Here is a 24614-nt window from a genome sequence, read left to right as displayed (position 1 = left end):
AGAGAACTGAAATACATTACAGATTATATCATTTGCTGCTCAGTGATTGCAGTATTCTAGTCTGCATCTCCCCAAGGTAATACTTAAACTCTGGCCAGTTAGTGTGCCCTGAGGACCGGAGTTGAGAAACACTGGTGTAATGTATACATGGACTTTGTCCAGCTCCAGTCTCAATCTCCAGTGCTGCTTGGGGAATTTCTCTTTTGAGTAGACATAAGTAAAGACATTTCTCCACCTGTGATGTATTTTTGGATTAATGATAAAGTACTTTTTGGACTTTTTATGTTAGCATTCCTTATCTAACAGTATTAGCACCTGGGGAGGACTGGAAACATCTATCCTTGAAGCAAATACAATAAATTTGCTCTTTCTTGGTAGGGACATATTTCTGTAGGCTAAAGAAAATGTACCATGCAAATTGTTCAATGTTGATGCAGTGATTGGTGGTCATGGTTGAAGGTAGGTGTTCTTAAAAGACATGGTTGTGACACACCTTTCCACATTTTCTGTCATCAGCTATCCTTGTGGCTCTCAGTCCCATGACATCTGAAAGCCATAAACAATGTAAGAGCTCTCTTTGCCAGGTGATGTGATCCTAGCAGTAAACGAGTATCACAGCTATTTAATTCCCACCATGTGAGACCAACTGTGGGTGCTCTTATCAATGTCTGAATGGTAAAGTATCTCCAGTTAGGGCCACCAGCTCAGCAAAAAATATTAGCACTAGCCTAGGGGTCAGATGCCCTCAGCCCAGTCCTCTGTTGGTATGCTTAGATAAATTACAGAATGATGTGTGTGCGTAGTGGGGGTTGCAGTATTTTAAAGTGTGATTTATTTAAAGCGTACAGGATGTCAGGGCAAATCCTTTTTTTCTTTTTTTTTTTTAGAGAAAGTGGGGCAGGATTACTGCTATCCGGAGCCCCCCCTTCATGTACTTTCCTGCTGACAAGGGTTTCAACAGACAGGAAGTGAGGGAAAATTCAGTTCTGGCAAAACAGAATGCCCTTCAGACTGAACTTTGCTTTTATGTAACTCAAAGATATGAAAATATTATACAAATATAGTTTATTATTGACAATATGCTAGGAGAACTATCCTTACGCTTTGAGAGAAAAAAAACCCCTCTGGGTGATGTATGTACATTGCAGTTTTTTTCAAACTTTGTAGCATAATCCTACCTTTTCTTGCTGTGCATAAATAGCCCTTTGTTACACCAGACTGAATGGAAGGGTCTGGTTCATTATTAACCAGTTGATGCACTTTCTGTCTTCTAATGAGGAAAGCTGCAGCATCTGCATCCCTTTAGAAATGATTAACCCTTGGGGGGAGTATCTCACCAAAGCTTACATTTCTGTCACAGGGGGTACCTAAAATCTGGCTTGTATCATAGTACAGACATACATACATAATATGTATGCTACGTTACTTTTTTTATTTGCTATATATTTTCCACAAAAGTGGAGTGACCCTTAAGGATTTTTTAAAATACTTATATGTAAAACATCAAGTCATCTTAGCAATTAAACTTTCCTAACCTACGTGGACACTCCTATAGATACTGCACACAGCTCCTTTTAATATTAGACAGACACCTCCTTTAAATAGGCTAAGATCTGGTGAGTGAAGATCACTCGGAGTAGGAGTAAGAGAGTAAGATAACTTCCTATGTACTGCCTCTACCCAAAATAGATATGTCCTTTACGTTATCTAATATAATTTCCAAGTGATACTGCCACTGTCACTATAAAAAAAAGAGTTAAATTACCTTTTTCCTGGTAACCTATTTTCATTACACATATTCTTCATGGAGCTATAATGAAGAATTTTCCATTTATGCTAGAAACATCAGCATGGCCACTAGAGGGAGTTATAAGACTGATTTTAAAAAGATATCTTAGTTTATACACATTTTGTAGACCTGATCCAGAAAATCAAGACAAAAAAAGGAATTGCTGTTACCAAAAAATGCAATTTACCTGCTGATCATTAATGCTTAAGATCAATGTGGTAACTGTATATCATATTTCTCTGCTGTAGTTAGTAGTAAAACTTAAAAGAACTATGAATGTTAATTAAATGCTTGGCTAAAGATTTACGTCATAAAATAAACTTCTGAGCACACAAATAGGTAAGAAATAATCAAATCTGTAGAAACCTGCTCTGCCGGCAGTTCTCCTGCATTTTTTTTTTTTTTTTAATATACTTACAGACACAACTTCAGCAGCATCATGTTACAGTGTGTATACACGTACGTGTGAGATCTTTGCATTAAAGTGGTAACCAGAGAGCCCCAATCCTGGTACTATTGTATGTATACATCAGCAAGAATAGGGTATTAATCGGCATTCAGACCTAGCAGCCGGTCCATGACCAAGTCCGCTGGTGCTAATCCAGGGACACTCAACCAGGTAGCCCATAGCCTATCATGCTTTCTGGAGCATCCCCTGTGTTGGTAGACAAGCTTTTCAATTCATATGGTATTGCCCACTGCCCTGATCCACTCCTTTATGGTAGGAGGATTTTCAGATTTCCAATATATCATTATAAGCTTGCATGCCAAGAACAAGGATAGCCTCCTTAGTGTAAATCTCCCACTCAAATTCATCTAATATACTAAGTAGACAGTGTTTGGGATCCATAGGTAAAGATATCTGGTATACTCTGTTCAGAGTGTCCACCACCCCCGTCCAATACATATGCAACTTTGGGCATCTCCATAATAGGTGTATTAGGTCTCCATGATCAGGTTTACATCTTGTACAGATGGGGGTTGGCAATAACATGCAGTCTCTGGAGCATGGGGTATACCCTCAGGACAATGTATAGTTGGGTCAATCTCTGTGTTACATTTAACCAGCACGTTGGCGCGGCTTGTAGGGCCTATTACCATTGGTCTTCTGTAATCTGCTCGATGCCCCTCTGCCACTTCTCCCTAACAGTCAAAGGATGTTTTTGCAGAAAAGATTGTAACAGCCTAACATAGCATAGTGATATAAACCCCTTGGATGTTTCTGCTTCTCTAATTAGAGTAAATAAAGGTGTCGGAGACAGAATCCACTTCGAAGTTCTACCCTGGACTATCACTGCGTGTCTCAACTGCATGTAGTAAAAGAGCATGGAGTCTGGTAAATTAAATTTACCCTTCAGCTCCTCGAAAGGAAGTAGGGATTCATTGCCAAAGATTTGGCTAAGGTAAAGGATGGCATAACCCCCTTCATTTAGCACCGTGCTGCAGCATAACTAGCTCCAGGTAGTTCTTATTTGACCAAATAGGGCTGTACTCTGCTCCTGCATTCTTTATGCTGGGCTTGGATAGTTACCAATCCATCTGATTAATCTCTTACTTTTGCTAAAAGATCTCTATTTATGCCTTTTTCTCTTTTTGAGATTTGTTTAGATAACAAAAAATTTGCCTCCTTCATCAAAAAACACCATGAAAAAGCAAGAAAGCACGTCAGCTGGTATCTCAGTGGGTACTGGGTGCCCAGCTTTAGGGTCCTGTTTTGTGTACCTTGAAATATATGAATGTACTTCTCTTCATTAAAGACAATAAAAAAACTATTGAAATGGGATATGTGAAAGTATATTGCAAACTGGCAGAAGGGTGGTATGGTCGATGTAAGAATATTGTAGTCACTAGTAGAACTGTGCTTTTCATGTACCAATTGATGTATACCATATGAATACAGGATGCCTAAACAAATATGAAAAAAAATTGGTCTGCGTGTTTAGACTCTGTTTGATTCCCCTTCTCTCCCACCTCCCCCCCATGTGCCTTACAAACTTATGGTGGATATAAACCCTCACATACCCAGTGAAGTTAGCAGTCTCAGATGATTAATAGTGATGAGACAAATCTCCCTACCTAAGTTTTAAATGTTTATCTGCTGTCTTCAGCGTTCTTTATTCTTTAGAAAGTGAAAATCGTGTTAGAAATCTTTCTTCCTGTTTCAGCAGTGAGAGGGGAGTCTAGGCATACACTGTGTGTGAGCTTATTGGAGGAAAGGCACCCCCCCCCCCCTTGCTCCACATAGGCAAAGGAATTAAGAAAGAGCTGTGCTGTGAATAGTCAAGCTATCTGCTTATCTGTCTCTAAGTCCCTTCCCCGACACAAATTTTCAGCTGCTTTTATTTCCTGTGTCGGAGAACTTGTCAGAAGTTATCATGCTGATAACAGAGGAATGGAGCAGCAGAAAGACACAGGACCTAGGGCTTTGGAGAAAGATAAGTAAACATTAGAGATATATGTGCCCAGGTCAGATTTCATGAATGAGGTTTACATCCAATTTAATTCTTATATGGCATGTTCTGAAATAGACTGTTTTTTTATCTTTTGTATAAATGCTGGGATCTCTGTAAAGGTCCAAACACACTGTACACTCTATTATATTGTACATGTACTGTACATGAACTGTGGTGCCAATATTGAGTCTTGCTGATGTATCATATTTTGGAAATGTTAAATAAAGTTTTTTTACTGTTAAAGAAAACTATATAGTGAAGGTAAAGGTGGTGAACTGACATTGCACATGACAGAAAGTCCCCAGATGTGACAATATTAGCCAGCTCAGGAAAGTAGCCCCAAGTTGGGCATTAAGTGTACCTTGATAATGAAATAGTTTACTTTCCCTTGGGAAGGCTGCACGAATTTCCACAGATGTTCTTAAAATGATGGTTCAAACGTTTGGCTGAATACCCAGAACTCATCTATTTGAATTCCTCTATATGCTGGTCAGTTTGAAAACAAGCAAGCATGCAGCTAAGAACAACTGCCAAGCTCCCGGAATCAAAGTGCATGCTATTCTTTTGCTTCCCACTGCAATTTGTCACTGTTGTCATGGAGAATCCTAGAAGTTCTTTGTGCAAAGGCCTATTTCTGGTGTCCATTGGCAGTGGCAGATATAGATTTCCTAGGAGAAAGCAAGAGAAACACCTGTCAAAGATAACTATGTCATTGCAGCTGTTAAGGTCCATTACAAAGTCATTCATGTATTGTAAATTATCTTCAATTGGTAAATTGGAGACTGATGTTGAATATTCACATCTCTAGTCAGAACTTTTTTTTTGTTTTATTTTGGATAGAATGGGGAATGTTTTAAATCCCAGTCAAGTATTTATTGCTGTCTGTTTTCCTTTTAGGACATATTCTCTCTCTCTCCATGTCTATTTCACACAAATCAAAGCAGGATGTGAAAGGAAATTTGTTCCAATTAGATAGCTATAATAGAGTCACCGCTTTATCCCAAACTAAAAATTTGGTTTGAATGGAGTCGGGCTTTAACCACTTAAGCCCCGGAAGATTTTACCCCCTTCCTGACCAGGGGGTATTTTGCGATTCGGCACTGCGTGACTTTAATGGACAATTGCGCGGTCGTACGACGCTGTACCTAAACAAATTTGACGTCCTTTTTTCCCCACAAACAGAGCTTTCTTTTGGTGGTATTTGATCACCTGTGCGATTTTTTGATCATGCGCTATAAACAAAAAAAGAGCGTCAATTTTGCAAAAATAACAATATTTTTCACATTTTTTTATATGAAATTCCCCAAAAAAATGTAAAAATCAAAATTTTTTAACATTTTCAGCCAATTTGTTTTATGCTACATATGTTTGGTAAAAAAAATCGCAAAAAGCGTATTTTGATTGGTTTGCGCAAAAGTTATCGCGTTTACTAACAAAGGGAAAGATTTTTGTCATTTTTGTTGTTTTTTTTTTTAACGCGTAAAGGCGGCGATCTGTGTTTTTTTTTTGTGGTACTGCGACATTGCGGCGGACAGATCAGACCCTTGACTGACATTTTTGACACTTTTGGGGTTACCAGTGACATTTCTACAGTAATCAGTGCTATACATATGCACTGTTACTGTAAAATTACACTGGCAGTGAAGGGGTTAACTTTATTTGAGAGGGAGGGGTGGTGTGTGTCCCTAGGGGCGTGATTCTAACTGTGATTGGCTGTGGCTTGAGGTGTAGGAACAGTGATCAACGGTCCTACATAGTAGAACCGTATGATCACTATTTTTACACAGGGGAGAATGACAGGCGGCTTGTTTACATTAGCCGCCTGCCTTTCTCCCTCTCCACCGATGATCGCCGAGTGACCGGCGGACGTCGGGTCCGCCGGTCACACGCGCGGGGGGGGGGGGTCCGTGACCGCGTGGGAGCGCGCCTCCGGCGCGCACGCTCGCTCCCCAGAGCCTCACAGGCTAGTGATGTATATATACGTCACTTTGCCTGTAAGGGGCTGACCGCCGCAGTATATGTACTTGCGGCGGTCGGCAAGTGGTTAAAGTAACCAGGATTATTATGAAGAGATAATTGGAAGCTAGAAAGGGGTGTTAGAAGGAGAGGGAGAGGACAATACAAAGAAAGAACATAAAAAAGGTTGGAGACTGTGAGGTAGGTAAAGAATACACAGGAGGATTGGACACTGGCAAACAAAAAAAATTTAATAACCCTCCCTACTCCCAGTAGGCCCGTAAGTTTTTTGCTAGTGTTCTAGGAGGATGGGTGTCTTTTCTCTGTCCTATGGAGAAAAGCCTAACTTTTTTGGCTAGCTACTTTTTTTGTCTTTTTTTTTTTTAAACGATTCCTACTACATCGATTCTGAGCAGGTCTCAACATGCGACTATCCGGATCAGCCTTTCCTCAGCTTGTTTTTTAAGTGAACACTGCTGGACTGGACAAGCTTTGTTAGTCAGAAATGTGACCTTTGTGCACTGCGCTTTGCATTGTGGTGCTTTCCAGACTTAAGTGTACTGGTTAAGTTAGCTACAGAGTGCTTTCCAGGGCCAGAGCTGTGGCACAGCCCCAGATATGAACCTATCCCTGAACACTTACTCTGTGAGCAGGTCGTACGGGCCAAGCAAGATGAGCTACCTTATTACTAGGGCTACTGGGCACAATTTAAAATTCTGTGCTGAGAAATTTAAAGTTGATGTCATCCAACAGGCTGAGTATTGTATGTGCACACTCCTTACTCCCTTTTCTGCCATTCAGCTTTGAGGAAGCACCTTCCCACTACTGCTTCTTACTGCAAGTGACATGTCTAACTCTCCCAGCCCAACTTTGCTGCCTGCCTACAGTTTCTTGCCCACCCTTGGTTACCCAAACTTTCTTGCAGCTGTGTTCATGAGTATTTGATTCCTAGCCTTAGTAATATAAGCTACCTTGCCATGCCCTTGCAAGGCATCATGATGGATCCTAGACACAGAGAAAACAGTCTCGCTTTCCAGAGTGCCTCCAGCTCATGCTCCACTAAAAGTTTTGGTGTCACCTGCAGTGTGCTTCCTAAGGTGGCTGACACTAACTGTGTGGAATTTAGCCACCTGCTTGAATCTATGCCATCTTCAGAGTCTTCACTGACTTTGTTGGGATTATCTCTCTCCACGGCTCTATCCAGGAGTATTTCACTGAAGTCATGCAGGATTTCATTGGCCTAATAACATATTTGATTGCTAACACTGACCATAAAGGCCACAAGCAGGCTTCCACACCTTACCCCACATAATGTCTGAAATGCCTGCAGCCCCTGAGCCTATAGCTGCCAAGATACCCTCTGAGAGTCCCCTAAGTCCTAAATAGGTAATGCTATACTTGAGGAGTCATAGGGTTTTTGCCATTAATCTCAAACTTAAAGGTATTGTGTCTGCCATGATTAATGCGGTATGCAACACTTTAAAACTCAAAGATCAGCCTTTAGCTTCTATCAGTGCTGTTCCCAGTCTGGACTCTTTTAGGGTCCCAAAGACCACAAAGACCTTTCCGGTAAACCTGCTGAATTTTCCGATCCAGACTTGGACAATCCTGCTGTAGTAGAACGGTCTTTTTGCAAATAGGCCTGGACCAAAATTTGGCTCTTAGGACCATCAAGAGTTAGATCTCGGTACTGTGATCTTGTTCCAAGGACTACTACCTGTTTCTTGATCAAGACCTTTGTTCAGTGTATCTCCCATGTGGTTGCATTCCCCCATTAGTACATGGAATTTGAATTTAGTTCAGTCGGCCATTTTTACCTATCAGGGATATTCATTCTCACTTACAAGGTTGCATTGCTCATTGCCATCACCTCTGTGGTTTTAAAACCTAATCCTTCCTACTATTCAAACTTATGGTCTCAAGGATCGGGTTCCATCCTTTCCTGTTGAGGTGCATTCTACTAGATTTGTGAATGTTTCTTGGGCTTTTTGGCATCAAGCAACTGTTTTCCCAGCTGCCGCTTTGACTTCTCTTCACATGTTCTCCAAGTTTACCAGGTGAATGTTAAGACCTCTTCCGATGCCAGCTTAGGGCAAAGGTCATTGAAGCGGCTCTTTGACAGTCTCTGACTTCCTATGTCTCTCAACAGACTCCAAGAAATAGATTTTAAAGTAAGTACAAGGACCTTATTTTTCCTTTATTAAATTAATTTTAAAAACATCAGATTTACATTTATGAACATCAATCTATTAAAACCTCTCATAGATGATTTTTTTTTTCACAATAAAGGTTTATTGTAGTAAACAAAATAATTAACATATTATACATCATATTTAGATTTTTAACATGAAAAAAAAGTTGAATATATATGCAGTAAATTATTCTGTATTTGATATACATCACAGTTAAGGTATGATTCACCTTAAATCTTAACAATAACATATTTGGATATGTATAATGCATATTGTACTTTTTTGCACTCCACTATATAACAATCCTTTGGTTGAGTGGCTTTTGGGAAAGGGAAAAGGGAAAAAATTGGAACAGACTAAAAGATGTATTACTTCTTGAAGACTGAGTTAGCCATTTACACACCATAAGAAAAGGCATTTCATTTTCTTTACTCTATCAGATTCTTGGAGTCCTCAGATAGGTAGAACAGGTACCATGGTTCCCACAAATTGTGAAACTGTGAGGTAGATTTGTTTTTATTTGTGATGGTTTCTTCCATGTCGTATATTGATTTTATTTTTAGTAGCCAGTCTCTAACTCATGATGCATCTGCCTGCCAAGTTGAGAAACACAAGCAGGATCTAATGCCAGTTACAGCTTATAGGCCTTCCCCTTTATTCCACCACTGTCTGGATAAGTCCCTCTAGGAGTATAAAGATCCGTAGGGACCAGTCCAAATTGCTGCTGCGTTAGAGCATCAAGGCTCAGCAGACAAAAGCAGTAGTAGATCTTTTTTCTTTGTATCTTAGTTGTATCTCAGCAGGGAGAGACAGGTCCATTACCTATTGACATTTCTTTTGTTTTTATAAATCTTTTTTATAGAAATGCTTGTCTTTCTTTCTTGAGTCTATGGCTCTTTTATTCATAGGCTGTATCTTGCTAGCTTATGTAGATGCAGATTGGCAATGCATGCTGTTAATATGTGATCTACAGGGATACCCAGATCATTTGCACACTGACTTGAAAATCACTGCTTCTACAGGGGTTTGGTGTTTTTGCCTGTAGCAGCTCAATGTTATACTATGTGTCCATGCGCATTAGGACATTTTGAGGCATATTTTTAGCTCAGAGTTTAAAGCCAGGAAAAAAAAAAACCCTTTTGGTTTGCGTTTTTGATTGGAGTTTTCTGGCAGAAAAATTGCTAAATTCTCCTAAACGTGCGTTAACATGTATACAAAAATGCTCTATATGAACAGTGTTCAAGGGAACTGGCATTTTTAAAGCTCATTGTACATGGAGCCTTAGAATCACCTAATTGTATATCCCTAGGTTGTATGATGTGTGCATATATTCAACCATTAAAGTGCATATGCACACTAAACGTCATATGTCTTGTAACTACCAAATTAGCCAGTGCATCCATGGCAGACTTTAGGTTAAAGGCTTACTGCATTCTACTTCATAGCTTTGTGCCATCTGCAAACATAAAAACAGTCATTTGTATCCCAAAATTTGTATATTTTATAAAAAGCAATGTTTCCAAAACTGAACCTCTTATGACATTTGACTATTCAGAGCATGACTTGTTACTTTTAACTCTCTGTGGTTTTTAGGCCAAATTTATGCCTATTTACTCACTAAATTCTCTCAGCTTATAGACTGTAATTTACACACTAGTAGTATGGGACTAACCCTGCTGATTGCTTTTGCAAAGTTCTATTAGACTATATTCACAACCACCCCTCTATCTATATTTCTACCTTCATTCTCGTGAAAAAGAGTTGACAATATCTATCTTTCATATGCCCTATTCAATACATATCAATGTTGGTGAGGTGGCTGTTTTTGGAACTGGTTTACTTACACTGGCAGTTTCTAGAGATTTATTCCCTGAAATCCATAAAGCAGTACTAGTGCATTTTGCAAAAGTGTCTCTCTAAAAGTGATGAAGAATGCACAAAATTCATGTACCTGTCTAGAACTTGTATTTGAATTTGGCTCATGCTGTGCACTTTTAGAATGCATGCAAAAGACTTTTGCAAAGCATGTCTGAGCTCGCTTTTCTCTCTGTACAGCAAAAGAAAGTTGGCCTTAATTAGCTCCACTATTTTACATTTTGGTGCATTCAATGCAACACAATGTAAAAGTGGCTCATTCAATGCAACACAATGTAAAAATGGCTCATTCAATGCAACACAATGTAAAATAGGCTCATTCAATGCAACACAATGTAAAAGTGGCTCATTCAATGCAACACAATGTAAAAGTGGCTCATTTTAGAACTACCTGAATTTGGTGCACGAGTCACTTTCAGAACCAAAAGTGTTGCAGATGCTTCATGAATTTGGCGCAATACATTAACAAGAGGAATACACCCCAGAAAAGTGGTGTAGCAGCTTTATTGAATTCCCCCAATTGTCTTTTAAAAACAAATGAATGTAGAAAAAAGGACAAGAGTTGTGCAGTTTTCAGCGAAACAGGAACTGTGTATAACAGTAATTAAATTAGACTTGAGATTAGACTTGAGCTGTTTTCCAAAGTACAGTGTCTTACTACATTATGTGCTTCCTTTGCAGCATATTGTTTTCTCTAACACTACAGGCACTTCTTTAAAGAGTATGAAAATTTGTGTTCTAAGTTAGGCCCCTTTACAACCTTATTAATTGTCCTGTTTCTTAGATTCCCTAGAGTCTGGAGCAGATGTATCGCTAAAGCTTGACACAGAAGCTGTAATCTCAGAGGTAATAAAGTTGATCTGGCGGTTGGAAGCTGACCGGCAAGAAGCAGAAGAGGCTTTGAAACTGGAAAGAAAACGAAAGCAAGGTCTACTCAGACAAATTGATGTACTCTCCCTGTGGAAGCTGCATAATCTACCTGAGGCAGTGCAGAAAGGTACAATCTCCTATTTTTCTTGATGATAATTGTAATTACGTTCCATAAAAAAAAAAAATCAAAGAAAAGTGCACAGATTTTTCATGACATACATTTAATCAAAGCAGAAGTCTATATAGAAATAAAAATGAATGTTGTTATAGAAAAATGTAAGTTTTTTTAACCATTTTAAAACAGTTATAAACAGTTATAAAAATGTATTTTGAAATGAAGCTAGTGTAAATATCTGAATTTGAGTTGATTTAAGCCTCTGAAATTCTATGCACAGCAGAGCTTTAACACTTCGGGCCGGCCAGTCTCTGCTGAAAGTAACATGATCTAACATACTGATAGGACATAGAGCCGACCTCATCAATCTGTTACTGTTCCTTTATTTCCCTTTGGCATTGGGCATGAAGGTGACCAGCTGTATTTCTTAACTGCAATAGACAAACTTTAAGCCTAGTACATACAGGCCGAATGTCGGATGGCATCGACCAGTTCAATAGACACTGGCCCCTATTCGGCACGTGTGTACTGCAGTCGGTCTGACAGAAGCCAGCCATTTGGCCTGCTTCTGTCAATGGGGCATGACTGAAATAGGTCTGCCAACCAGCTCCCAATCGGTGCTCTCAGCCAATGACCAGAGTGTTTTGGCAGGGGGCTGTCCCCCTATCAGAACACAATAGCACAGCAGGGGAGATCGCTAACTGACCTCCAGAGCTGTAAATTTTTTTTCCTTCAGCCCTGCTACCAGTGTGTAATAGGCTTAAGGCCCTGGGCTGACTGTGCTGCTGTGCTGACTTTGTGTAGTTTAGAACTGGCTGGACAGAAATACAAAACATTTAGCATATCAAACTTCTACCTTATAAAGTACATATATATATATATGGTATATTTTGCTGAATTTCAGGTGTCCAGCTTTAAAATAGATGTTAGACTGGAGGCATCATTGTGATCCTACATTACATGAATGTAACATTTATTAAGTATGAAGACTTTTCCCTATTTTCTGAATACATTTAATAATATTCCTATAAATTACTATAGTCACATCCACAATCAAGTTAACTCAAATATAGTGCACATGCAGTATATGTATTTTTAAAAGTTGTCAGGCTATAAATTATGTAAAAATAATTGTTAAATGATGGAAAACAAAGTGTAACAGCATAGATAGTATTATAAACACTGCAGAAGATCTGGCAAAACAATTATAACACGGTACGAGCGGCACAGTGGTGTAGTGGTTTCACCCAGCAACAAAAAGGGGTCGCTGGTTCGAATCCCAACCATGACACTACATACCTAGAGTTTGTATGTTCTCCCTGTGCTTGCGTGTGTTTTCTCTGGGTACTCTGGTTTCCCCCCACACTCCAAAGACAGGCTAGGTATGCATGGTAGGTGAATTGTCTCCTGTCTAAATTGGCCCTAGTTTATGAATGTGAGTTAGGGACCTTAGATTGTAAACTCCTTGAGAGTAGGGACTTATGTGTATGTATCATGTATATGTAAAGCGCTGTGTAAATTGACAGCGCTATATAAGTACCTGAAATAAATAGATAAAAAACATGGCTACTAGAGGTTCCATGAATAAAATACTCAATAGGACATATACAGAAAATTGTAGATTTCTCTTCACATATACACTTCTCCCTTTCTTATTTATTTACATCTTTATGTGTACCTTTGCCATTGTATAGAATATTTTACAGTCCTGGTAATCTATATTTCTTATGTTTTCTATCTGCATATTTGCCCTGCCCAACTGAAAATATAGCAATTTATTAAAGTATAAGTGAATCCTAACCTTGTAAAACAACCCATTTAGCTTAAAATTAAAAAAAAAGGCAACACATTGTTTGTGTGTGTGTGTGTGTGTGTATATATATATATATATATATATATATATATATATATATATATACTGTATATGTGAATATGAAAAAACAAGTCCTGCCCGCTCTCCCAGCACAGTCAGGAAACTGACCCTACTGGGATTAATGTGTTCTCATGCCTAATGTGGTCAGTTTAAAAATAGGAGAGAATGGTACTGACAGGATCATTAGGTATTTCACACAAAAAAAAAAAAAACAATACAAAGAGAGCAGGATACATTTTAACCACTTAAGCCCCGGAAGATTTTACCCCGTTCCTGACCAGGGCCTATTTTGTGATTCGGCACTGCGTGATTTTAACGGACAATTGCACGGTCGTGCAACGCTGTACCTAAACGAATTTGACGTCCTTTTTTTCCCACAAACAGAGCTTTCTTTTGGTGGTATTTGATCAGCTGTGCGATTTTTTGATCATGCGCTATAAACAAAAAAAGAGTGTCAATTTTGCAAAGATAACAATATTTTTCACATTTTTTTTATATGAAATTCCCCCCCACAAAAAAATGTAAAAATCTAAATTTTTTAACGTTTTCGGCCAATTTGTTTTATGCTACATATGTTTGGTAAAAAAAATCGCAAAAAGTGTATTTTGATTGGTTTGCGCAAAAGTTATCGCGTTTACTAACAAAGGGAAAGATTTTTGTCATTTTTGTTGTTTTTTTTTAACGCGTAATGGCGGCGATCTGCGTTTTTTTTTGTGGTACTGCGACATTGCGGCGGACAGATCGGACCCTTGTCTGACATTTTTGACACTTTTGGGGTTACCAGTGACATTTCTACAGTAATCAGTGCTATACATATGCACTGTTACTGTAAAATTACACTGGCAGTGAAGGGGTTAACTTTTTTTTAGAGGGAGGGGTTATGTGTGTCCCGAGGGGCGTGATTCTAACTGTGATTGGCTGTGGCTTGAGGTGTAAGAACAGTGATCAACGGTCCTACATAGTAGAACCGTATGATCACTATTCCTACACAGGGGAGAATGACAGGCGGCTTGTTTACATCAGCCGCCTGCCTTTCTCCCTCTGCACCGATGATCGCCGAGTGACCGGCGGACATCGGGTCCGCTGGTCACACGCGCGCGGGGGTCCGTGACTGCGCGGGAGCGCGCCACCGGGGGCGGGCGCTCGCTTCTTAGACCCTCACAGGCTAGCGACGTAGTACTATGTCGCTCTGCCTGTGAGGGGCTGACCGCCACAGTAAATAGTCGTGCAGCGGTCGGCAAGTGGTTAACACTAGGGATGATTGAACTTTTGAGAAGTCCGTTTCGACCAGAACACCTGAATTTCCTGAAAGTTCGGTTTGGATTTCAGAACCCCATTGAAATAAATGGGACCCGAACTTCTGGAATCAAAAAACACAATTTTGAAGCCCTAAAACCCAATAAATGCCCCTAAAAAGTGCCTAGGGTTCTGGGTCATGCCCCAGGGACTATTAATCACACAAAAAAAAGTTCTTAAAAATTGTCATTTTTGATAGAGAGCCAATTATTGAAAAAATTATTGAAAAAAAAATGATATTTCTTTGGATTTAGTGTCTGGGGGGTCTAAAAATTGTACCTGTGAAGTTTCAGCTCTGTAGCATGTCCAGATCCAGAAAAAAAAAAGATCGTTTGTATTAGAATTAATATAGAACAGGGATATGGCTCCGCTATTTTCACACCTTGCCGGTTTTGTAGCAAGTGTTTTTTTGGGCATTTTTTGGGGGTCTTTGGAGGCAGGCATAACATCAGAACTTCTGTGTAGGGATATATATACACACACACACATGTATGTATATATACACATACACATATATAGGTGTGAAAGTAGCAGAACACTATTTTTTTGGGCATTTTTTGGGCGTCTTTGGAGGCAGGCATAACATCAGAACTTCTGTGTATGGGTTTATATACACACACACATGTATTGTATATATACACACATACACATATATAGATGTGAAAGTAGCAGAACACTATGCTTGCGCTAATGAAATAATTAACAGGCATATGTCTCCGCTCCTATCACACCTATATGTGTGTATGTGTATAAATACATATAAGTGTGTGTGTATATATACCCCTATACAGAAGTTCAGATGTTTTACCTGCCTCCAAAGACCCCAAAAAAATGCCCAAAAAAACGCCAGCTACAAAAACGCCCAGGTGTGTTTTTGCAGCAGGCGTTTTTTTTTGGGCATTTTTTTGGGGTCTTTGGAGGCAGGCAAAACATCTGAACTTCTGTATAGGGGTATATATACACACACACTTATATGTATTTATACACATACACACATATAGGTGTGATAGGAGCGGAGACATATGCCTGTTAATTATTTCATTAGCGCAAGCATAGTGTTCTGCTATTTTCACACCTATATATGTGTATGTGTATATATACAGACATGTGTGTGTGTGTATATATACCCATACACAGAAGTTCAGATGTCATGCCTGACTCCAAACATGTCCTCAAAAAAGCCCTATAAACGCCTGCAGCAAAAAGCAGGCTGACAGGTGAGAAGCCATATCGCTGTTCTATAAGTGACCTAAGAGAAACGATCTTTTCTATATAGCGGTCACCCTGACATGGAAGGGTTTTGTCACCCTGCCATAGCAGTTAGAGTCAGTTAACCCTACACTACACTACGGTCCCCTTACACTTAACACTTTCCCTACAGAAACTAGATTATTAAAGCTAACTATAGTGGAAAATAGTACCCTAACTACACTAGATATCCCTTTCCTCACACTAATAATTGCTAAATGACACTTTGAAGCAGAAGTAACAGAACTGCTTCCACTCTCTACCACAGCCCTGTATTACAATGCTAGGAATTTGGCGGGGCTATCTTATATACTGGGGGGCATATTCACTAATGATTGGCCTCTGGACCCCCTAGTCACTCCAATCACATTCCTCGCATTCTCCTGCTCCCTCAATTGGCTTTTACTGATGGTTCTGGTCCAATCACGGGCTTTTAAAGCCCATTTCCTGTCCCATTGCATTTTGGTAGGTTCTGGTTGCCGAATTCCCAACTTTTTCAGCAAAAAGTTCGGAATTCGGCCGAACCTCGAACAGTCAATGTTCGGGTCGAACCGATGGTCGACCCGAACCGTTCGATCATCCCTAGTTAACACATGGTTGTGGCAACATATTCTTTAAGTGCTACTGATTGTGCACATAGGCATTAGGGTGTTGAGTTACTAAACCTGGAGAGTGCAAAATCTGGCGCAGCTGTGCATGGTAGCCAATCAGCTTCTAACATTAGCTTGATCAATTAGGCTTTGACAAAAAAAAAAAAACTGGAAGCTGATTGGTTTCTATGCAGAACTGCACCAGATCCTGTACTCTCTCTTTTGGTAAATCAACCCCTAGGTGTCCATTTTTAGCTGTGTTTTGAAAAAGCTGAAGGTAAGCAACTTTACCAAAGGCCCATTGGCCACCACTCTCAGGAAAAAGATTTTTTGACCGCTTATATACAGTATATGTTTTGGCAATAGCATATTATTGCTGACATAACCTTGCTGCAAGGGACTGCAGCGCATGCTCCCTGTCAGGGTAGGGATATCCTGCTTAGACTGACAGTTTGGTAATTCTGGCATTATTCTAGTTTAACCTCTTGGGGACTATTCGTTCACAATTTATCTTGTCATAAAAGTGAAACTTCAGCCCCCCATGTGCTTGTTTCCAATTTCCTTCTCACCTTTTTTCCTGTGTTAACATATTCATCCACCCAGAAAATCTCCAGCATTGTCCCACCATGTTCCACTTCCCAGCTGCCACACTGTGGAGACTGCGTTTCCCTCTTCTTCTCTGACATTATTAGGAGCTGGCTTTCTCTTTTGGGTTCAAACAACCACACCCCTGGGCACCAGGTCTACCCTCCTCCAGTGCTGTGTCCATATTCATCCAGTGCTGAGTAGAAGCTGAATCCTCCTGGGATATATAGCATGCTTGTGCCAGGAGACTTCAGGAGCAGGCACTCTGTGTATGGGGTAGGAATGCAATGATGAAGTGAAGTGAAGGTTTGCTTTACGTAGACCAATATAAAAGGAAAAAAATTTAAAAAAATTTTCTTAAATCTATTTTTTTTTTTTTTAATTTAAGTATTATTAAATTCCACTTTATACAAAAATATATAAAGTTATCCCCACTTTGTTTAAAATTCTCATTCCTGGAATTAAATTTTCTCCCCATAACCCCACATCCCCCTGTCCCTCCTCTCCCCAAATACTCAACATATCTTCTTTGTATATTTTCTTCATTTCTTCCCTCTTAAAGCTTTTCTAAGATAGTCAGTAATTTTTTCCATCGTGACCATATTTTGTCAAATTTTTTTAGACACACTCTGGCCATGTTGGTAACTTTTTTCATTCCTACCTTCAGCAAATTGTCCTGCTAACCCAATCTATCACTCAACCCTTCTGCAACTTCAACCCTGCCATCAGTAAAATAACACATTGTAGGTTTTTTTTCTATATTTCTTTAAAGCTCCTGGACAGTTTGTATTTATTTCACTTTCTCATGATGCCATTGGGATCTGCAGTATGCTCATTAGGAAGCAGGTTGCATTTCCATGTGTCTGCTCCAGTGAGCTCATTTACTAAATGACACTTATTAATGCTGATTTGCATGCTCCATTTTGCTGTGCTGTACTTATACAAATATAGGGAAATAATGTAAGAAATATTACTCTAACAAATTACAACATCTTGATAAATTGATTACACCGAGTTAAATGTCTTTTTAAACAGTTTTATCATTTGCACTTTGTTGTCTGTTTAATTAAATTAATAAAAAGCCAGTTAGATGACTAAAGAGCTACTTGACACCATTGCTTGTTATATTTAGACTTCAGTTAGCCAAGTGAAACAAACATGTTTTACCCGATAATAGGACAATTAATGACAGAATGATTAATTCTTTATAATGAAGTAAAATAGGACTTTATTTCAGCTGAGTTTCATCAGTTTATAAGGATTTTCAGAAAATAATGAAATTCCATCAGTTTACCCCAATCTGTGATTTGCGAGCCTTGGTTCATTAATTTGCAAGGTCTGCTAAGAGCTTTGTGCGATCCAATCCTAGCTAGTGTACCAGCAACTCTGAAACATTTTGGATGCCTCAGAGGGTACTGAAACAAAAAAACCCATAGACCTCTCAGCTCAGAAACATGTATTCATATAGCTTTTTACTTTAAAAATATATACATCCATTGAGCTCTCAACTTAAAAACATATATTAATATAGATCTTAAATTTAAAAACATTCTTGCTCATGGAGTTTTCGAAAATCCAGGGCAGTTTTACAACACCTTAGGCTGCATGCACACTGGGCGTAAAAAAAACATATGCTCCTTTGGCAGAAAAAAATGCTCATATAGAGCTTTTTTTGTACATAGTTTAGGTGAGTTTTTGCATTTTTATGCCAGAAAGCTCCAATCAGAAATGCAAACTAGAAGGTTTTTTTTATTTCCTGGCTCCTAAACGCTGAGCTTAAAATATGCTTGTAATCATCCTAATGTGCATGGACACTTAGGATAACATTGAGTTGCTTCTACAGGCAAAAATAACAAAGAGCATTACAAAATATTACCTTTAGTCCAGTACATTTATTTATTACAAAGCAGGACAATCAGAATTGGAATCATTGTATCTTCAACAAATAAAACATAAGGTAAATGTATGGAAACAGGAGATAATGAAGCAGCATTTTTTAGGCCAGTGTGCATGGAGCCTTAGCTTCTTCATTATATCCAGCCAAACAATGCATATTTGCAAATAAAAGTCTTTAACTTTTTCATGTCTCCTGCTATCCTTTAGCAGCTTCATCATGCTTTTTGCCGATCTTAAGATATGATTGTCTCAGAGTATATTTCGCACAAGGAATTAAAAAAATGTGTGAATCGGATTATGGCATTTAGTCATTCTGGCATAAAGTTAAATTTAACTTTATTGAGAAACAATGTTTTTTGTGAATCCAAGTTGGGCAGAAAGCCTAACCCCAAATTTTTTTTAGAATGCATACTTTTATTATTAGCTGATTTTCGGTCATATTACACATGGGGTTCTTTTTACCTCTTCTTCTGTCTGTCTGTGGCCTTTCTTTGGTCCCATACTGAACAAACTTCACATAATTAGGTGTAAGCACTGTTCAGTATGGAGTACTGTGGCCCCATGGTGGTACAATGATGTGCCCACAAGGAGTGAGTACATGATACCCAGGGCTCACAGGAAGAGCGTTAAATGAAAGACCAGCAACTGCAGGACATATTGGACTTTCTGTGTAGGACAGCTCTGGAAAGAATGTAAGTATCAAAATAATAGATGCTTTTTTAATTTACACTTGACTTTTTTTTTTTTTTTTAAATCATGGAATTTAATTAACTAAGAAGACAGTGTGAGGATCAAAGTGAACTATGTTGGTGTTACATAAATACTGGAAATACCATAAAAAATTTTTCTCAGACTTCGTGGGGGTTACATTTTGGCCCAGTTGAGACACAGATTGTACTTAGTGGAGTTCTTCTTTAACAACCTTTTAAGTGTCAGTACAGCTACAGCATAAATATGAGGGTGTGGACATTTATAGAACTTGGATATTCTTTAATTACTTGCTTCTTTATTTCGTTTTTTTTTGCCTCGAAAAGTGCCTAGCTTTACATCTGTAGAGAACTAAAACAATGACAGTGGTCCCACCCCCTTGCAATCTATTGGTAATCCTCCTCTCACAAGTCTGTGGTATTCCAGCTGCCTATTTAAAATCTCAATCTTTTAAAATCTTCAGCTTTTTATAATACTTGATCCTGCCATAAAGGTCCTTGTTTAGGCACTTCCTTTTATAAAGTTAGAATTCTCTGTCCTTGTCACCCATTTGCTCTACTGCTTTGTAATCCAACCACACGTGCTTCCATTGGAGACTTAAAGCTGCGATGCTCATGCTGATTGCCCAAGCATGTTCCGCTCTTGTTACAACCAGGAAACCCACCCTGAAAAATGACATACAGCTTATGGCTGTATGAGGCTTATGCATAAAGATAGGTAGTAACTTCAAGAGACTGGAAGAGATCAGATGTGCTGAAATGCAAAAAAAGGTGAAAACAATATTTTCTAAAAGAGAAACAAAAAGGTGACAGTTGCTTTTCCTACACAGTTTTTTTTAGCAAACCAATTGTAATTAAAACTAAATGTAACCCACCCTGTTACAGTTAAGGGTTTCAATCTACTTTGGCTCTGCACCACCTGCACCAACACAAGAGTTTGAAATCATCTTAAAGTTTTCTTGCCAACTTGATTTCAGTCCCTTGATCATTTATACTATGTACACAGAGAGATTGTGACATGGTTAAACCTATTAGGCTACTTTTGTTTTACTAGAGCATTTACATAAGTAAATGGTAAAGAATTAAAATACACTTGCAGCCATGTTTTAGTAACCATAGCATTTTTCTGTAAACAGAGTATGATGCACGTGCTCAGGATTTTTCTGAACTACAGTGGCATATTTCACGTAAAAAGCAAGAACTGGAAACAGCGCAGGCAAAAGCAGCCAAGACACAAGCAGCAAATACAAAACTACAGGAGGAGGTTGTCTTTATTGAGAAACACCGCCCTCTGCTGGATGAAAAGCTTAATCACGAAGGTGATGACATGGCCAAGATAAGGCAGGCACAAGCAGTAGTAAGTTTTGTTTTCATTATAAAATGTTTACATTTTATGTATTATGCACATTGTTTATGGAGTTAACCAGCCCAGAAAAAGGCAAAATATATAATTTAATTAAAATATACATTTTTTTTTAATGAAAAATTCCCCAGCTTTTTACAGAGTTTTTGTATCCACATCTGACCATTGTTGTGCCAGAGTTTAAAAGTTGATATCCTTACAACTGAGATACAACACAAGCATTAGGGACAATATAAATGGTGTTAAACAGATGATGTACTAGCTGAAATGAAACCCATGCATCCCCAGTACTGCCTTTTTATCTCCAGTACTACATTTACTTCCTAATTTTTTGCAATTTGTCATCACTATTCGTTTTCTTGCCTGATTCCTTCCATCTGATTATCCCAAACTTTTGATTTCTCATAAAGGCAACACAATTGTTGAATGAAGCAGAGATTAAACTAAAAGCAGCCACACTGAGTTTTGAGAAGGTTACTGCAGAAGCCAATGAAGAGAGGACTGTAATGGCAGAACAACTTTCCGAAGCAAAGAGGACCCTGCAGGTTTGCAGGTATGAGCATTAAAGAAACTGCATAGTCTGTCTTTTTTAATATATATGCTTGATCAGCTTAATGCAAATAATCCTATTACTGTGTGGTAGTATGTATCAGAAATTTTCTGTATATAGTCTAATTATGTATGTACATTGGGGTAATCATATTTGATTTCAAGCATGCTGGCTGTTTCCTGTTCGCTGTCTTCACTGTTCATTGCAGGACCCAGGTCGGGTCTGCTTGATTGAAAAAATAGACTCTGTCTTTAATAACTTAGATAAACCAATAAAGGCTATCAACTAAACCCCAAATTTAGCGTAACCTAACACAGTACGATACTCCACTACTGCTACTTGTTCATGGCAAGAAAGAGAGACTTTTTACTTAAAGTATTACTGTGATTAGGTAATGCTGACATGTGGCCTATTGATTCATGTGACGTGTGTCCACTTTATCATTTCCATTCTGTCTAGACGTAGCTACCATCTTTTTCATATTTTTTTTTGCAATAGGACTTAGAGTTACTAAACCCAGAACCCTGCATTCACTATATTTGATCTCACACAGTACACAGAACATGGAAATGCAATCATTTTAGTAAAATAAAACTGTTAAATACCTTTTCTCATCAGCAGTACATAGCAGTCTTGTGACTGCTATCAGTGCCTGGTTAAAGCTTGTAGGAGGAGTTTTCCTACTACACTGACTGTCCTATCAGGATGCAGAACCCCTGACTTTCTGTCTGGACAGTGCTGATTGGTCCTGTGCTGATCACATGCACTCTCCCAAGAAAAAAAAATCTCTCTAGCAATACACACCAAACTAAGAATGTGCAGCCTGACTCCAGTAACTCTGTCTTATCCAGACATGTTCTGGAGTCAGAAGAAAAAAAAGAAGAGGAGGATCTGTGCACACAGGATCAAACAGACTTTTAACACAATGCAGAGGATTAACCCCTTAGGTTCCACAGTGAGTATGACAAGCATGCTTTACTGCACATACAGACTGATTTTACTATTGTGGGTTTAGTAACACTTTAATATTGTTAGGTGTGTATTGTTAAGCCTGTAACTTAGGGCAGGCAAGTGAAGGGAACTCACTGCTCCAGGTGAGATAGGGAAGCTTAATGGAACTTCACATGAGTTCCTGCCATGGCTCGCCTTCATGTATAGTATTAAAAGAAGAAGTGGTTGCACATCACGGTCCAATCCAAATGCTTTTTTCAAATGCTGAGCATAGAACAGTAACAGGCCCAAAAGAGTACGCTCGGCCACCCGTGGCACCAAGTCATCCAACAGCCCCAGTAGACAGAGCCTGGGGGATGGATCGACCGCAATCTGTGAGACCTCAGTAATCACCTGGAGTACTGACGATCAGAATGTGGAGAGTCTCGGGCAAGACCAAAAGATGTGGAGGAAATCCCCCGGTTCCCAACCACATCTCCAGCAATCCGGGGGGTTGGGAGGCGTGAATCTTTTGGAGACGATATGGGGTGAGGTATGCTCTGTGAGCTTTCTTGTATTGGATGAGTCTGTCCCTGAGGGAAGCTCCCACATATTTATCCAGTCCTCCGAGTCCAAATCCGGAATGTCCCGGGCCCAGCGGGCACGCAGGCCAGAGAGCTGGAGAGATCCGAAGTTACATCAGAGATCTTTTTTATGTTATATTTGGTCCAAGCCACAGGGCCAGGGAGGGAAAGTAAGTGTGGCAAGGTGGGGTTATTCCACAAGGGCGTACTGGGGGAGACCGCGGTGCCCGGGTACCCCTCAAGCTGCAAGCCAAGTTTCCAGGCACAGAGTACCGTTTTCATGGAAGTGGTCAACGCATATGGAGCCCCAGGGCCCCCGGAAAAGTAGGTGGGATAGCACCTCCACAGACCCGAGCACCGCAGCCTCCACCACCACCGCAGAGTTGAAGGTATCAGGAGCAAGCCACCAAACATCAGTAACCAATTAAGATGCAAGGAAATATTTGTGGCAGTCTGGGAATGCCAACCCTCCCTGGGAAATGCATGAGGGTAGAGAACCTATACTGGGGGGGGGGGGGGGGGACCAGGTCCCCACAGAGAGGAGGATAATTTATTTAAAGTGGAAAAAACATTTTCGGTATCAATTGGGGTGAGTTATGAAAAAGGTACGTAAGTTTAGGTAGCACCTTCATCTTTAATGAGGTTAATACAGCCCAAAAGAGAGAGTGGAAGGTTCTCCCATGCCTTCAGCCGGGCCCTGACCATAGAGACCACTGGATCCAGATTGAGCGAAATTAAATCAGAAGCCTCCCTGGAGACACGAACCCCCAGGTAGATTTTCGTCTAATCTTTATCTTATCCCATGAACAAAAATGTAATATGCTGCCAGCAATACACTTTATCTATGGAAGAGAAACATCAATATGTTAGGAAAGGAAGTGTTTTACGACTACACAACACCCTCCTCCCCTTCATATCTCAATAGCATAGGGTAGAGATATTCGTTAGTTCACAATGAGCAACTGGGAACAATGCTAACTTATAATAGCAGGCGCAAAGGGTTTGGTTTACTAAACGCAAATACACTGTTACCTTTGTCAAGTGAAGTTGCACTCTGCAAGGAGATGAAGGTGGTGAGGTTCTGCTTACTTCCATTGTCCAATCATGTGCAAGCAAACAAGGTTTTTTTTGTTTTTTTACATGCAATTTGGTATTCATTGTACAGTGAAGCTTCACCACATTTGCGAAGCTTTGGGACAAATTTCCTTGAAAAGTGCAACCTCCCTTGCAAAGTAAACAGTATGTTTGTATTTAGTAAATCAATTCTACAGTATACAAGATGTAAGAAGCTCAGTGAATTTCTGGCAGGATCAATAGGTATTTGTACTTATCGAATTTATATAACAAAATGCGGTTGATTTACTAAAAGTGGACAGTGCAAAGTCTGGTGCAGCTCTGCATAGAAACCAATCCGCTTCCATTTTTTATTTTTTGTTGTCAAAGCCTAATTGAACAAGCTGAGGTTAGATGCTGATTGGCTAATATGCACATTTGCACCATATTTTCCCTCTCCTTATAGTTAACAGACCAAAAGGCGGTAAAGAGGAGCAGTTTGTTGTTAGGATTAACGTACACTTTACAAATACTAACCAAAGCAGCAATAGTGAGAGGAAAATAAAGAAAAATGGTGCTGCGCACTGCCAAAGTGATATGTAAAATGAAGTGACCTTATTTAAATTAACCTCTAAGCTGCTGCAAATACAAATTGTGTTCCCACAATGATAAGTGCCTATTTAAAAAAG

General features: G+C 39.3%; 1 protein-coding gene across 1 annotated transcript in view; it reads left to right on the top strand.

Moving 5' to 3' along the window:
* Positions 1-24614, top strand: part of CCDC178 (coiled-coil domain containing 178) — a 433474-nt gene that overhangs the window by 50693 nt on the left and 358167 nt on the right. The window contains exons 6-8 of the mRNA XM_082258686.1: positions 11050-11262; positions 20582-20802; positions 21219-21361. Coding sequence (XP_082114812.1) covers positions 11050-11262; positions 20582-20802; positions 21219-21361 — 577 coding nt within the window. The remainder of the gene's footprint in view (positions 1-11049; positions 11263-20581; positions 20803-21218; positions 21362-24614) is intronic.

This window comes from Pelophylax lessonae, assembly GCF_965119305.1.
Source record: "Pelophylax lessonae genome assembly, chromosome: 5".
Taxonomy (NCBI): domain Eukaryota; kingdom Metazoa; phylum Chordata; class Amphibia; order Anura; family Ranidae; genus Pelophylax; species Pelophylax lessonae.
The sequence above is the reverse complement of the archived record's forward strand: the minus strand, read 5'-3'. Positions and strand labels throughout refer to the sequence as shown.